Below are 14262 nucleotides of genomic sequence, written 5' to 3'. Positions count from 1 at the left end.
TCTCTTTAAAACAGGATTCCGAGGTTTCAGTGATACATTGTATGATTTTTTTTTTCTTTTCAAAGTTTCCCTGGTTCCATTTTGTGTGAAATGGAAAACATGCATATGATCTGGATCAGTTTTATTCCTTTGATCAGATAAGACATTGGAAGTATGACAAAGATTAAATTTTTTTGTACAATTTTGCACATCCAAACTCGATTTTATCCGTACATTGTCCCTTTTTGAACTATCTTGAGCGAGTTTTGTCCAGATTGATATGAAAACAAAGCACAACTGATACAGTAATGAGTTTATTGCAAATTCTTGCCCGAAGGCTAATTGCAAATAACATACATAAAAGAACAGGTTACAAAATAGGTACGAAAGCGGCTAAACTTGATTATACAAACGTAATTGTCTATAACTAGTGAAGGGTTTGACTTCTCTTTTGTAAGCAATGGAAGACGTAATGTCCCACCTTTTCTACCATTTGTGGGTTTTTGGAAGTTAAAAGAAGAATAGTATTTTCTTTGTCTATAAGCGTAGAGGAATTAGGATTGATTTTCGGATATATGACTTGTCATTCTAACAAACATTAATCTGATTACAACATGTGCTCGATACGAAAACAAACAAAGAAATAAAGTTTTACGTGTATTGCTAAATGAAGACAACTGGCGATTCAGATCCTCAAATGTATGGGCATACATCAGGCACATTATGAGATAATAGGGAAAATATCATCAAACATGGCATCATATTTCGTCCAGTAGGCGATTTCCTCTTCTAGTGTAGCCTGGAATCCAAACCTGTCACACTTGTGCGTATATTCGAGTGCGCGTGAGTTGCGCATTGAATTTTTTTGGTTTAAGTAAGGTTTGCGGGGGAAAAGTTGTTTTCTACTTTGACCCACCGTTGTGCAGCCTAGTGACCGAACCTAAGAAATCACTTATTCGGCTGCAAACTTAACCGAAACCAAAAACATGTTTAAAATACGCAACCCATGCGGGCTTGTATATTCGCATAAGTGTGTCAGGGACTTAAGCGGAGAGGAGACTCGGGAGCTATAATAGGTTTGGATTTCAGGCTACTTCTAGTTTCCTTTAGGTATGTGTAACTTGACATCGCTGATCAGCTAGATGTCAGTGTTCATCAGGATCATCTGAAGCGAAAAATTATCATCATGTAGGCAACAAACATGAGAGGAGAAATCTAAGATCGAAGGCATCAATGTACCTATATTTCAAGTTAATTTGAAGACATTACAATGACTTGTGGCGTTGGATGATCCTATGCCAATAAAGTAACTTTTTTTGTACCCTGAAGACATTATGATAGTTAGCTTATGGCGTTGGATGATCCTATGCCAATAAAGTAACGTTTTTGTACCCAGAAGACATTATGATAACTTATGGCGTTGGATGATTCTATGCCAATACAGTAACGTTTCTTGTACCCTGAATACATAATGATAATTTGTACATGTGGGTTTGGATGATCCTGGTTGTTTTACCCAAAAGCACATATCAGTGTCAGCAAATAATTTTCCAAACACATATCGAACATATAGAACCCCCTGTTCTATTTCGAACACCTCCGTCAAGCCCTCTTTTTGACGGAGGTGTTCGAAATAGAACAGGGGGCGTGGCTTCGGGATCGGTCTATTACAGTACCCGTCAAACTACCTGATGAAAAACCTCCACACTAGCCATGACGTCAGAGCGAGGAATCCCGCGATCCAGGAGATCAGGATGTGATCCGGGAACGGGATCAGCAGCAGATCCCGGCCGAACCTCACGATGATCGCCAGCTCCGTGATCACCAGTAGAAACGCCATTAACGTCCACGGACCGAGGCTCTTACAGTTCCTGTTTAAAAAAACAAAAACATTTTTAGAATTTGATGATTTTTTTATCTATTTGAATCAGTCGCCTCAACAAATACATAAATACGTAACATTATACCACATAAAGCCTACATTAAACTTAACCATGGATAAAACATCCTTATAAAAAGAAAGTTAACGTAATGCTTCCAGAATGTGCTGTGACTGTATGACTGTAGGCATATATATTGACAGTTAAACGGATGATGGCTTTTCTAGAACACGTGCAGCAGGTGGGAAGCAAATGAATATGTAAGCTCACGACGTATAGCATGTTAAAACGGAAACATGGACGAAGAAGTTGTAGCGCGTGCTGCACTCAAGCTCTTTGCCTTATGCAGACAATAAACCCAAACAATAGTAAAGGCAGACTAAATTTCAAAATGAGTTAGAGGAAAAAAATTGATAGTACCTTATTTACCGAGATGAATTAAAAGTGGCAAGCCTCAAATTTGTTCGAACACTTCCCATATCAGACATGATAGCCACATATATTACCTACAAATGTGACTTTCCCTTGGCAACAGGAGGGTGGTAATGCGCAAGCGCTAACTAAATGTCCAAATTCGGGGTTGGGGACCAGCCGTGCCCCCGAACATCTGCTCAGAGAGTGAGGAAACTGAACTCACGGGTCGTCCAAGTACTGGTAGACCTGCCGCGACACTGCAGCGCCCCCTATGAGGTACAGCACCAGCCGCGCCAACTGCAGCGAGTGGGAAATGGGAATCCACAGGACGGACTTCAGGTAGAACGCGTTCAGCTCCATAATGAGAAGCTAACGGGGGGAGAGAAGTTAGTTAGCGATATGAACTAGAGCTCTCGGACATGTTGTGAAGAAGAAACTGCTTTCGTCATTTTGGATGGTGACGTACAGCCCGTGTATGAGGGCGCTTCAGGCGTAAGCCCCAAACCTCTGCACGTAAAAGAACCAGAACACTTGTCGAGAACAGTAAGGGTGACCTGGGGTGCTTGACCATCAAGCAAGCCATAAAGCGAAGCTAATGCAGATTCGCTCTATTAACGGCTGAAAAAGCTTCGCCTCAAGAAGTACGCTTCGAATCAAGTAGACAAACAAGTACGATGGTGTCGCAAGATATACCTCATATGAAACCAGGCTGAAGTAGGGTTGGTTGCACTCTATGTCTTTTCAATGGACTTAAGTCTCAACTCTCAAGTATAAAATCAAAACTTGTATATTTTCGGTTGCAAAGTATGACAAAAGCTTTGCTGGACTGTTTGTGCGCGCGCGTGTGTGTGTGTGTGTGTGTGTGTGTGTGTGTGTGTGTGTGTGTGTGTGCGGGGGGCACGGTGCCGGTGGTGTCATGCATTGTTATACAAACTTACACTTGCGATGTATAGTAAGACAACCAGGCATCGTTTAAAGCGCCGAGTACGACTCCAGTCGTGAGGCCTTGACTGCCCCGCTCTCGTCTCTCTCTTGCTAGAATAAACCGGAACTTTCCATAGGCCGCGCCAATTGTACAGCTGCAGGGAAAAGGAAAATGCCATGTTGTATCATTTCTTGAATCCTGGGATTATACAAGTCAGTTAGATATGCAAAGGTTAGGTGTACATGACAGGTCGTTCGGTGTAATGCAACCAGTTGCTCTCGCGTCGCGTGCTTGGAAAGCTGGCGTGCTACGCCGAATTCGTCAAAGGCGGTTATACCGGCTTCACAGATCCTGAAACAGACCATGCTCTTTATCTTTAACACCAAACAAGCTTACGTACTTTTGACCATTCAATTTTCAACACGGGCTTCCTTTTCTACGAGATAGACTCTGTCGCAGGCCGCACAATGAGGAGTGCCTTGCTGCCTACAACGCGAGCTTGCAATGGACAGGCCAAATTTCGATCCCTACGACCGACCGCTGTCTAGGCTATTTCCTATATACATGTAGATGAACCTAGCAACTAAAGCCCCCCTTTCACTGGACCTGCGGCACGCTGGCGGCGTCGCTGCGGCCGATCAAATTGACAAAGCACTCAAAGAAATTCATCGACAAAAAACGAATCTTTTTAAGCTTTGTGTGTTTTGTTGTCTTTTTGGCCATACTTGTACGTTTTGAATGATATTCCCATTATAAAGTCAAGGGTAACACAAATCCAGTTTAGGACGCAACGACGCCGCCAGCGTGCCGCGGGTCCAGTGAGAGGGGGGGGGGGCACAAACTCACCCTCATGTCCAGATACTCCAGCGTCTTCATACCGCACCAGATACCGAGACCGTTGCACAGGGCGGCGTCAAGAATCCACTGGGAAAAGCAAGAATAAATGAATGAATGAATGTTTTATTTTCGTGTCATGCGACTCAATAAAGTCGCCCAGCCCATACGGACTTATATTAAACCAGTTGGATACATAAACCTGACATATGAGTATTGGTAGAGGTACAGTAATAAATGATAATATTCAGAAATAAATCACAATAATAGCAGTAACGAGTAACACAAAATAATATGAACATAATATAGTGGCAACACAAAAGGGACACACCTGGTACATTGATTCAAATCAATTTAAATTTAAAGAAAACAAGTGGTAAATGAACATAAATTAAATTCAAATCAAAAGTTGTTGAAGGTAACAACACGTATATCAACTCAGTATATAACAGTCAAAACAGTACATGACAGGGTAGAGACACCAGACGACACCATGGGCATCCCAGCAGATGTTGGGAGTATGTGGAAGGTCGTAGCATTTTCTGGCAGCCAGGCGTTTTTTTACAGTCAGCCACCGAACGGCAGAGAAGCCAAGTTGTGGGTGTGTGTATGTTCTGTGTATGTTGAAGATATATATATATAGAGAGAGAGATTACACTTGCCAAAAGAAATGAGGGAGAGGGAAACGGGAGATGAGGGAGATGAGGGAGAGAGATAGAGAGAGAGAAAGAGAGAGGGAGACTGACAGACAGAGAGGGAGCCAATGAACGGCACTTCTACTCACGTGGTCCCACCAGCACTCCTCGAACACGGGGATCTGGTGCTCCAGGCTGTACTCTATCAGTTCGAACATCACGCTCATCACGTGGGTCAGCCAGTAGTCCCGGAGTGCCAACGCCTTACGGATGAAATTAAACCTAATAGTTAACAACCAAACTATTCATACCCCCAAAACATTCACACCCCGAAATTATTAATATCCCAAAATTACACACACTCAAGAATTATGCACACTCCAAAATTATGATCCCAAAATTACTCACACCCCAGAATTATGCACACTCCAAAATTATCAATAACCACAAATTATTAATATCCCAAATTATTCACACCCCAAAATTATCAATATCCCAAAATCATTCACACCTCAGAATTATTCACACTCCAAAGTTATCATTATCCCCAAATCATTCACACACCCAAAACATTCACACCCCAAAATTATTCACATTCCAAAATTATTCACACCCCAAAATCATTCACACCCCAAAGTTATTTATACCCAAACATTATTCATACTCAAATATCATTTGTACTAAAAAATCATTTATACCCCAAATTTGTCCCTTCAAGAATGAAATGCAGTAAAGTAAAATTTGGAACATTTTCCAAATCCATTTAATTGTCAGTTGTAAATCAAGAACGATTGTGGTTTGAACATAGTCATTATCAAAAATCGTCTGTAAAAGCATGAATAAATTAACTCTAAACAATGAAGTTTCCTAAATTCTAATTGCGCAGTTGTACATGTATCTGATTGTAATGATTGATTTTGGCTAACTTGGATACTCACATTTAGATAAAATCCCAGGAGGTGCGAAGCCCAATATATGTCACATTCTGCCTAGAAAAACACAATGAAATGTTAGTAAATACACCTGTGTTAGTCAATGACATTATGAAAACGGATTTTTAACACTCAAAAGCTGGACATACCCAAATGTTCGAGAGAAACATACGCAATTACACGCAGAACAAAATTGTACAAACATCATATGTAACATCCGAAAATGATGTCATCAGTTTGGAGTAAATCCCGACGAAAGATGATGATGCTAAAACAGGATATTGGAGATTCTTTTTTCACAACCAGTAAAATGTCAGCAGGTGAGATTAACTGGTTGCGAAAAAGGACTCTCCAATATCTCATCATTTGTAACATTGATACGTGCAACAATGGCGTCAGGTTTACCCAGAGTTTCTGCATCACTCGCTCCGGGTGTTCGGCATCCCAAAACGTGCAGTTTTCGCCGTACGACTTTCTAGTTAGAGGCTCCCCTAGCGATTCGTCCAGGTACTTCAATACCTGCCTGCTATCGTTTGCTGTCTGTGGAACAACGAGAGAAAAAATCTGTTCAGAATCGAAGCTCTTGGAAATGTGGCAGACGGCTACTTGGTCGCTATGGCAACCAAAATCGAAAGATCTGAGTTAAAATGTATCACATTATGTACTGCCTGGGCCCTTCAACTTTGAACTTTGACATATGACACACAATGTATCACACTGACCTCCAAACGCACTTATTATCTATTTCATCTTATGTATACAATAATGTACTTATGCATTTGATCAAATGACTAAACGACGTTAAATTGGATTGTAATGCTGTTTTTATTGATTGATAGTAGCATTGTATTTAAACTAGTGTTGTGTAAATTATATTGCCTATGTATCTGTCTGTCCATAACTGCCGACTCTCCAATATCAGCTACGCTGCCTTGAGAGTCGGTGTAATGTATTGTAGCATTTGACAATAAATAGACAAAATAAATAAATAAAATCACACCGCATGTGCGCACCTCAAACCGTAAACTAGCTTCTGCTATTTCTGATTAAACTTTAAACTTTCACATGTGTAAGCATTCAAACACGTTAAACCCTGCCTGGCACGGTTGCGACGGCTCCCACCGTTGAGTCGTTCCGTGCCAAGCTGGAGGCCTGCCCGCCTTAGCCCGAGCCCTGAAGGGGCTATTTGGGGCATCAAAATGTAGATGTAGATGTAGACTCACCTGAAATAACAGAAAGGCTAGTCCCATCTGATACACGACAGCCACACACGTCAACAGTCTCCAGAAAACTGCGGTAAGAAGAATACAAAAGCAAACTGACATTCTAGTGAAAATTGAAAAAAAGACAATGTGACACGTACATTGTACCAAGTGCAAAAATTAACAGTCTGTAACGGATATCGAATTTTCACTTTTCTAAAGTTGAATTTTGCAAAATCAATCTCAACATTTCTTTAATCTAAACGATGAACAATCGGAAACGAAAATATCATCACGTATAGGTGTATAATGAAAGGGCAATTGAGAAAAACTCCCCTTACCCGGATGTGGCCACTTGAATGGTCCAGCAGGCGCGAAGGGTGCAGCAGAAGCCAGAAACATCATCACAAAAATGCCAACGTACCTACAAAGTTAGAAGCTGTTATGTACAGTGAACGTCTAAATCATACTGAGTTATAAAACAACAGACTCTCCGACAAAGTCCTTCCGAATTTTGGGCTGCCCGTACTGCACACAGTCTTCGTCAGCTTCGAATGACCAATCACAATAGAACACGTCACTGTACGTGTGCGTGACGTCATGCAATCGATCAAAAGTCCCAGGAAGTTTATATCGCCCCCGTCTTTGCATATAATTAGCTTTATTTTTAGATGCTAACGGTAATTTTCAAATTTGACATCTTTATTTGCCTTGAGTAATATCAGATAGGAATAGGACGAAACAACCACACTAATCACATGGGCACAATGCTTATGAACGTTAACGTTTAGGATCAGGACTCTACAGGATGCACGGATAGAATACATCATATAGGTTTGTAACGTACCTTCTGACATTGTGTTTGTCATTTGTTGCTGTCTGTTCAAACGGTGCGATGTAGACCAGCAAACACACCAGCACTAGTAGGAGTGGAACGATATAACTTCGCCTAAGGTCATAACAGAGGCAAGTCAAATTTAAATTTTCAAACATTCCTTAAGTACGTTAATTCATTCCACCAAGTAGAATATGTCATCACGACAAGGAGGGGAAGACGAGAGAAACACTGTGGTAAATGGAACACTCTATGTTATACTCTATGATGTCTTGATTTGATTTGCTGGATGGTGATTTATGTACAGTTTTAATATTTTGACTAAAAAAATTTAGAAAAATAAATAAGGTCAAAACTCCTAAGGGAGGGACGGAGAAAGCGAGTAGGTCATTTTCTTTCTCCAGTCAGAGGTCTCGGTCGAGAGGACTGGGAGTAGCGGCGATTTTCAACGCTTCGACCACCCCAAGCCCTCTCGGCCGAAACCTCTGGTTGGAGAATGGTCATCTTATCAATAACACTTATATTCTGAAATTGCATGTATTCCACTCTATACGACTAAAATTAAAGCTTCTTTTTCTGTGAGCTTGTGTTTTTTAAGAACACAATTACTCGTATGGAATATTGTGTCGGAGAACAGAAATACAGCAAAGATATGGACCAAACCCCATAAAACACCTGTACTCTTTTTGTTGCGTATAGAGGCTTTCGCTTGGCCTTGATTGGAAGATTAAGATGCCAGTCCTGTTTTTAAGAAACACCAAAATTCCTTAATGAAAGAACCTCACCGAAAGTACGTGGTCCTTCCGTTCCCATCAACCACATTGCCTTGACTCCACTCTAGTTTCTTCTTCAATAGAAATTCCAATGGTAGCGGGTCGTCGTCATCTGATGGCACCGCACCACTGCTTGCTTCGCGGCGGGGTCTATGGCCCACCTGCCCCGACTGATCAGACCTACCGTCACGGTGCATTTTCGCAGTGTTCGACGTTTCACACATTTCCAAGGGAACCTGTAGGATAAGAGTTCAAGAATCAAGGTTTGTATCTGTGCCATTCATTTTATTCAGCGCAAACTGCCTTATGGACCCGGCTTATTTCTAATGTATAAAAGTCATTTTGTTGTACTGCATACCCGGTAAACCGCCCATGGCGTAACACACCAGGTTTGTACTAAACAGTGCAACCTACATACTAGTACATTTCCCTTCCGGACTGATATATTTGATCTACTCACACCACTTCTTTTTTCGATAAGTGTGGTGGCTTCTTTCATTTGCTCGAGGTGAAGCTAGGTACTCATTTTCACCCGAGAGAGGTGAGGTGCCTTTCTTAAGGGCACACCGTCAAGGAGAAAGGTCATGGGACCCCGGATTTGAAGCCAGGCCGGGTTTTGGGTCACTAGGTCTAGAGGGGAGCAGGCCATATATATCTACACGACAAGGCTTGTTTGTAGCATTTAGTATGTATACGCAAGTGAAAACCAGCTCAACACTCACCTCTCTACCATTCACTAGGCAAAAATGATACTTTAGCAGTCATCTTAGGTGCTTGTAACAATGCTACTCATAAGTTGTTAAATCGGAATCTTTTGAATTATGTCGAAACGACCCATGACCGGCTAACGTAAACAAAAACCGGTCGAACCACCGGCCTCTACGCGCATTCGTTCTGCGCAGCATTCTTTAAGGTCAACTTTGAATTTCGCGCTTTTTTTCCGAGTCCGAAGACATACGATTCACGAAAACTACGAAACACTGCTATTGTTTACAAATCAAATCATACATTTAAAATGCCGTGTGCAACTAAAAAAAGATCCTTTTTAAATGATTTTCGGTAGTTAGTCTGTATACGCAGCTGGATACTAGCAGACAAACATAATTGTATGAGTCGCATCCTCTTGTGAAAGTCGTGTGCCTTTATTTTCATACGATCCGGCGAATGGTGTTGACGCCAAAAAAACTGTAGAAAAAAAGGTTTTCCTCGATTGAACCCCTAATATCGATTATTTTGAATATATGATGTTATATTTGTAATAGAAATTTGATCTAGATATTGCACAAAATAGATCGAAATAGATAGTCGATGTAACGTTAGATATGGTTGTATTTGAAATAGATAGAATGTTATATTTTTTTCACTTTATCATTTTCAATTAATCATCTTATATTTAAAATAAATACTCCATATGGATGTTGTCCAAAGAGACATTTGAAATAGATATTAAAGATAGTCGATATAACGTTAGATATCATTCAATATCTTAAGACAATGTGCTCACATATTTGCATGGTGGTTATTGATCCCAATGATTTTATACTGTACCATTATGCATTGTATTGTATTGTATTGTAATAACTACGAAATAGATAGAATGTTGTATTCTTGAAAGTATTGTCTTTGAATGGCTGGATATGCCTCCTATATGTTCAAAAGCCTGTCTGGGTGATATCAGCCGGGATGTTTTGGGACACATAAAAACCCTGCAGGTGTTTTTAACGGCCCGGAACCGCCGTTATCTCAAACCACCCGGATGTGTGACGTCAGCGCGCGCAGTGTCTCCCTCCCCGGGCCTTCCGCCGTTACCATGGAGATCGAATGGCGGGGGTTAACCCGAAGGTCGATCCGCGAAGCGAATGATGCAAATATTGCCTCGTGTCCGGATATTAAAGTTATCAATGGCGGCAGCTCAGAATCAGTTCTAGGTTTCGCGTAAGGAGCACCTTTTTAAAAAAGAATTATTTTAATCATTATTGTGCCTAGGTTGGTTTGTACCTTTGTATCCTATTTTATCATTTCAGTTTGTTTTGATTATGTATGCCTACAGGCCTAGGGCACTTTGAAAACAACATTTGTCGACCCTGTAAATAAATTAAAATGAAATGAATGAATGGACTGAAGTCAGTGTCCATTTTGAAATGTTTACTCATATTTCAATGCATTTTTTGGCATTAATTTTGCAGAATTCTGAACGGTCAACATTGCCCTTATGAAGGTAACAGACAATCACCGAAACGTCAATTGAAGTTATCAATGGCGGCAGCTCAGATTCAGTTTTGCGTTTAGCGTAACAGGCTGAGAACAAGCAGCTAAGTTGACGTTCATCTAAGATATTTTCCTATTTCTATGTCATTTGAAATTTGTTTTTAAATTCGAAAAATAAAACATAGGACTGTTTCTGATTTGCTCTAATCCAAACTAAAAAAAACACAAATAACATTGCCCACCCAACCAATTTTAAATATCAAAGTGACAGAAGAGAGAGAGAGAGAGAGAGAGAGAGAGAGAGAGAGAGAGAGGGTAGGGAGAGAGAGAGAGAGCACATTGAAATTAAAGAAAAAGTGTCTTAACAACCATTCTAAATCTATTTCGAAGGTTTCAAGTTATTTTTAGAGTTTTCTTTCTACAATTATCTGAAACCGTTGGGTATGTGGATGAAATGCTACTGACCGTCCATCAGGTTTATTATCAATGAACCTACAGGATCATTCATAAGGGTTCATTTTAGTGCTGCGTACCGGTACAGTGTACCGTAAAAATTGATTAGGTACAGGTTCAAAATACCGGATCATGAAGTACCGGTACTGTTCCGATATGAATTTACATCAAGTATGTGCTTATTTTGTGACTGATCTCCTGACCTCATGCAACACCAAACGTGACGAAATTGACACCTTGGAACAGCGTAACTAATATGCCACAGATCACTAGTCAGGCAGGCAGGAAGTTTTGATAGCAAGGTCAAGGGAGTTTGGCGGTAGGAAACCTAGTTATGTTCTTTGAATAAATTAAAGATACTGACAAGTTGAAAACAGTTTATTTATGTTTCTGTCATTATTGAAGAAGTTCAGAGAAACACAGATTCATTTTTCAAATTGTTCAGTCAAACCCTAAACCTTTGTACTGGTACCTGTACCTGTACCTGATGCTACGTTTAGGATCGTTTAGGTACACAGCACTAGCTCATTTGCAGATAACGGTAAACGTAAACACAGCACAAAAGGTCAGCGGTGACTTACGAAATGGCGGTAACGCGCAATTACAGGATGACCTTGCGGTCGACCTTTTCTGATTTCTGACTAATGACGTTCGATAATTGCCCTCCTCCGAATCGAAGAATGATGGTGGAACTCAAATCACCATTTAACCGACCTCCTCTAGCCAAGCCAAAAGGCAGTAAGGTGGTTTATGAAGTAGTAGTGAATGTATTACTACTAGTTCGTTCGCTCAGACTAGTCTCCAACAGGCCCTCCTACGGGCGTACGGATCGTAGAATTCAGCAGAAAAAGGAATAATTAGTCAGCAGAGTCAGTGCACGGCGAAGATCACATAACGGAGCCTGCAAATGAAACCCTGGCAAATATTCTCCCTATAGCCGGCGTAGTTAGTCTGGTAGAGACTACGCTCAGACTCTTGTAGTGGATAATGGTGCATAGAAATTTTCACTTGTGTTGGTGGTCATGTCAGCATTCCTGCTAAATTGCGGTCCAACACAACGAACCGTAATTCAGAAATTTCGGGACACAAATCATCAGTTAAAGGAACGGGAGGGGGGGGGGGGTGGTGACTGGACTAAAACAGCATGAACAAGCTACAGGTCTATAAATATTAATCTCCAAGCAGATCCACACCGGGCGCGAAAATCGTATATGCTAGCCAGAGAAGGTCCAGTCAGCCAGAGAGGGTCCAATCAGCCCGGGCTGACTGGACCTTCTCTGGCAAGCATATACGATTTTCGCACCCGGTGTGGATCTGCTTGGAGATTACAATAACAGTACTGCGACTTTCGTAAGGTTTACTACATCTATACATACATAACATACAAACAAACAAATAAGTGCATACAAATGAGTTTGTTTACATACAATCATATGGGATAGAGCAACATATTGACATTTAACGTGTCGTATACCTATAGTTATACATTGGTTATAATGACATAAGTGTTTATCAGTGGCACTTGTTAATATCCAAGCAGATCTTCCGTCGTCAAAACCCATATGTCGGCAATGGCAGGGCCCCGTTCTCGAGGGAACCGGGACGTACCTTTCAACATCTGCTTGGAGATTAGTCACTAGTCACCAGCCGGTGCGCTGGTGTAGAAATAATCACCGGCCGTGTTTAATGGGGCGAGTAACGAGCCGTTTGTGGTGGGAGAGCTTTTATAAACATTAGAAATTAGGTCAACCTTGCCTGACTACTGTCCCAGAGTGATATGGTGTTCTGCCTTTGTGCTTAGTCTCTACCAGACTAACTACTAGTCTCTACCAGACTAACTACTAGTCTCTACCAGACTAACTACACCGGCTATAGAAAGAATATTTGCCAAGGTTTCAGTTGCGGGCTCCGTTTACGCGGGCGAAATGTGATCTTCACCGTGGACTGACTCTACTGGCTAATTATTCCTTTTTCTGCCATATTCTACGATCCATACGCCCGTAGGAGGGCCTGGTGGAGGCTACTTTGTGTTAAGTGATGCGTTGTTGTGTTATGTTGTACTATTAGGCCAGACTGACTTGGATCAAGGAGGTTATATTTCAGAGAAGAAATCAAACCCCGCATTAGTACCGTAGATATAGAAACTTACTGTAGAATAGCAATATAGAATGATTTTGTATTCACGTATACCTTTGTTTTACCTTACATTTGTATTTCGACATTGTTGTCAACATGCAATTAGCCTACGGGCATGAATTTGCAATAAACTACTATATTAACCTCCTTGCTTGGATATGCTTGAATATATGGAACAACAAAAAAACAACTTTTCCAAGCATGCAGTACAAAGAAGCAGCAAAATGAGCAAATATGAAAATTTAAAAAGAAAAAAGGAAATATTCCCTCGTTGTTAGTGTGCTATCTTGTTGTGTCCGGTTGCAGCGTCTTGCTGCGTTGTGTTGTAATATCATTTTGTTATGTTGTGTTGTGTTTTCCCCGCCACAGGGGGTGCCACCTCCATTGACCTTTCCGTTGACCTTCATCGTTTTGTTGTGTAGTTATTTCTCGATCGGGTGGACAAGAATTCCCCAGGGACTCTACAGCTGGTGGTCAAACCACAAAGGGATATACAACCAAAACCTGTATATCAGGGTACTCAATGTTTTATTATGTGGATAGCTTAAAAAAAGGTTACTTGATATAATGAAATGGTAAACATGCAAATCAGAATCTAATTTGCATAATTAATGGAGAAATGTTACAAATCCACTTCATGCAATGGTACGACAATTCAGAAATGCAACATATGTAACTGAGAAATAAAGGGACATTGATGAATAAAAGTTATTCAAATGAAGATCTAATTTGCATAATCAATGAGAAAATGCTGTGATTTCATATTGGTAGATAACTGGAATTTCATACTTGTGGCATTTGGAAGTTATGTGACAGCAAGGAGGTTTAAATTTAAACCTCCTTGGTGACAGTGAACATGGTTGAATATAAATTATGAAAACGAGGGCTGCACAATACATATTTCATGGAGATATGAGGTCTCCGAACTCTTGTTTTAATTTGTAGTGAGTAGAGTCAGGTGCGCGTTGTTTTGTGACGTTGTACTGACTGTGTAATCTTGTGTTGTATTGTTGTGTTTTCCCCAGCCACAGCTGCCGCCCCCATTCACCCGCCCGC

The 14262-nt window shown here is 40.8% G+C and overlaps 1 protein-coding gene across 1 annotated transcript; it reads right to left on the bottom strand.

Annotated features, from left to right (window-relative positions):
• Window positions 1–280: 280 nt before the first annotated feature.
• Window positions 281–9260, bottom strand: LOC136429735 (phosphatidylserine synthase 2-like). The gene is made up of 13 exons (XM_066419687.1): window positions 9132–9260; window positions 8422–8645; window positions 7649–7750; window positions 7143–7225; window positions 6823–6890; window positions 6005–6139; window positions 5606–5656; window positions 4817–4930; window positions 4045–4122; window positions 3212–3352; window positions 2497–2642; window positions 1668–1850; window positions 281–1144 (listed from the first exon to the last, which is right to left on the bottom strand). Exons 2-13 carry the CDS (start codon window positions 8631–8633, stop codon window positions 1141–1143), a joined length of 1317 nt encoding a protein of 438 aa, XP_066275784.1. The 5' UTR covers window positions 8634–8645; window positions 9132–9260; the 3' UTR covers window positions 281–1140.
• Between the last annotated feature and the right edge of the window lie 5002 nt (window positions 9261–14262).

Source organism: Branchiostoma lanceolatum, chromosome 3 (genome assembly GCF_035083965.1).
Source record: "Branchiostoma lanceolatum isolate klBraLanc5 chromosome 3, klBraLanc5.hap2, whole genome shotgun sequence".
In the NCBI taxonomy this organism is placed as follows: Eukaryota; Metazoa; Chordata; class Leptocardii; order Amphioxiformes; family Branchiostomatidae; genus Branchiostoma; species Branchiostoma lanceolatum.
The sequence above is the reverse complement of the archived record's forward strand: the minus strand, read 5'-3'. Positions and strand labels throughout refer to the sequence as shown.

Coding starts and splice junctions, on each gene's coding strand:
- LOC136429735 (XM_066419687.1), bottom strand. CDS start 8,633: ATGTGTGAAACGTCGAACACTGCGAAAATGCACCGTGACGGTAGGTCT. Junction 4,931..5,605: donor TCCTGGGATTTTATCTAAAT/GTGAGTATCCAA, acceptor TTCATCCGTAAG/GCGTTGGCACTCCGGGACTA. Junction 2,643..3,211: donor TCTTACTATACATCGCAAGT/GTAAGTTTGTAT, acceptor TCCCCCCGTTAG/CTTCTCATTATGGAGCTGAA.